Source organism: Crocuta crocuta, unplaced genomic scaffold (assembly GCF_008692635.1).
Source record: "Crocuta crocuta isolate KB4526 unplaced genomic scaffold, BGI_CrCroc_1.0 scaffold192, whole genome shotgun sequence".
In the NCBI taxonomy this organism is placed as follows: domain Eukaryota; kingdom Metazoa; phylum Chordata; class Mammalia; order Carnivora; family Hyaenidae; genus Crocuta; species Crocuta crocuta.
Genome location: NW_027528803.1, coordinates 3,041,135 through 3,043,149, shown reverse-complemented (window position 1 = coordinate 3,043,149; position 2,015 = coordinate 3,041,135). Strand labels below are relative to the sequence as shown.

The 2,015-nt window shown below is 54.3% G+C and overlaps 1 protein-coding gene across 1 annotated transcript; it reads left to right on the top strand.

Annotated features, from left to right (window-relative positions):
- The first annotated feature begins 258 nt into the window (after nucleotides 1–258).
- Nucleotides 259–1,094, top strand: LOC144224604 (uncharacterized). Its single transcript, XM_077755692.1, is given in 2 exon segments — nucleotides 259–448; nucleotides 451–1,094. Coding segments are annotated over 2 exon segments (834 nt in total).
- The last annotated feature ends 921 nt before the right edge of the window (nucleotides 1,095–2,015 follow it).

Genomic DNA, 2,015 nt, shown 5'->3' with positions numbered 1-2,015 from the left:
TTTCTTGCCTCCACAGAGACTTGGGGTCCTGGCAGTAGCTGAAAAGCACCTGCCCTCCTGAGCTTCGGAGACGCCGAAAAAGGAAACTAAACCCTCTGCGCCACTGTACCCTATCTTACAGAGTGGAACAGAGGAAGAATTAATTTTTCCCCCTCCTTATCTAACCCCTCCACAGGGCCCAGCAGGAGGGGCAGGGGTGCCACCCGAACCGCTGTCGTCCCCGCCCCACCAGCCCCAGCGGCCCTGAGGTCGGCAGAAATGGGCCCCGCCCAAGGGACCCGAAGCCGCTGTGGAATGACGCCTGAGGGACCGGACTCTACTGTCCTGCCCCTGAGGGCCACGGGCCCCCCTGATGATAGGGGCAACCAGCCCCACCATTACTGGCCCTTTGCGACAAGCGATCTGTACAATTGGAGGTCACAGAATGCGCCATTCTCAGAGAATCCCCGGCCCTTATTAACCTATTAGAAACTGTTCTGTTCACTCATCAGCCCACCTGGGATGATTGCCAGCAATTGTTGCAGATCCTGTTCACTACTGAGGAGCGGGAAAGAATCCAGTCAGCAGCCAGGAGATTGGTTCCTGGGCCCAATGGAGTTCCCACTACTGGCCAGGCTCGAATTGACACTGGGTTTCCCCTGGCACGGCCAGATTGGGACTACAACACGGCTGAAGGTGAGGAGAGTCTCTTGGTCTACCACCAGACTCTGTTGGCAGGTCTCAAGGCTGTGGCTCACAAGCCTACTAACAAGGCTAAGGTATGTAATGTCAGTCAGGGACCCGAGGAAAGCCCCGCGGCGTTCCTTGAGAGAATAATGGAGCCATTCTGCCAGTACACCCCTATGGATCCTGAGGCCCCAGCAAACCTAGCTGTGGTGGCCATGGCTTTTATCAATCAGTCTGCTCCTGATATTTGGAGAAAATTTCAGAAATTAGAACGTCTAGGAGAAAAGAGCCTCCAAGATCTAGTGATTGTGGCAGAAAGGGTATATAGCAACAGGGAAAGTGTAGGGGACAAACGGATAAGAGCTGAGAGGAGACAAAACCAGGGCTTGGCCGAGATCCTACTCGCAGCAACTGCCAACTGGCTTTAGGAGAAAAAGGTAAGGAAAACTCCCAATGGGTTGGAGGATGCCCCCGCCTGGGCAAAAATCAGTGTGCCTACTGCCAAGAAGAGGGACATTGGTCTAGAGAATGTCCCAGAAGGAAAAAATCTAATGCTCCCATTCTAGTAATGGGAGATGATAGTGACTAGGGGAGACGGGGCTCGGCACCCCTCCCCGAACCCAGGGTAACCCTAAAAGTGGAGGGGAAGTCCACCGAGTTCTTAGGGGACACTGGGGTTCAACATTCTGTGCTCCAGCAACCACCTGGCCCCCTGTCAAACAAGACATCATGGGTCCAGGGGGCCACAGGGATGAAGCAGTATCCATGGACTACCCGAAGAATGGTGGACCTTGGTGTGGGCTGGGTATCCCACTCCTTTATGGTCATCCCAGACTGCCCTTGCTAGGCCCCAATCTGCTGACCAAGCTGGGAGCTCAGATTCATTTTTCAGCTGAAGGGACTAGGGTATTAGACCAGGCTGGGCAGCCAATACATGTACTCACTTTGGGGCTGATGGACGGATATCGCCTGCATGAGGCGCCACTGACACCAGATGCAGGGATCCAACCTTGGCTCCAGCAGTTCCCATCAGCGTGGGCTGAGACTGGAGGCATGGGGTTAGCAAAGCATAGGCCCACGGTGTTCATGGAACTGAAGCCTGAGGCAGACCCGGCCCGGGTCCGCCAATACCCCATGTCCCTGGGAGCCAAAAAAGGGCAACAACCTAGCAGACCAAGCAGCCAAGCAAGCTGCTCTTAGGGCCAATCATACCTTGGCCGTTACCCTGGTTGACCCTGGAGACCCTACTCTCCCTAAAGTCCCCTAATATAGCAAAGAAGGTTTACAATGGATCAAAAAGCTGCCTATGACCAAATACCTAGAAGGATGGTATAAACTGGCAGATGACA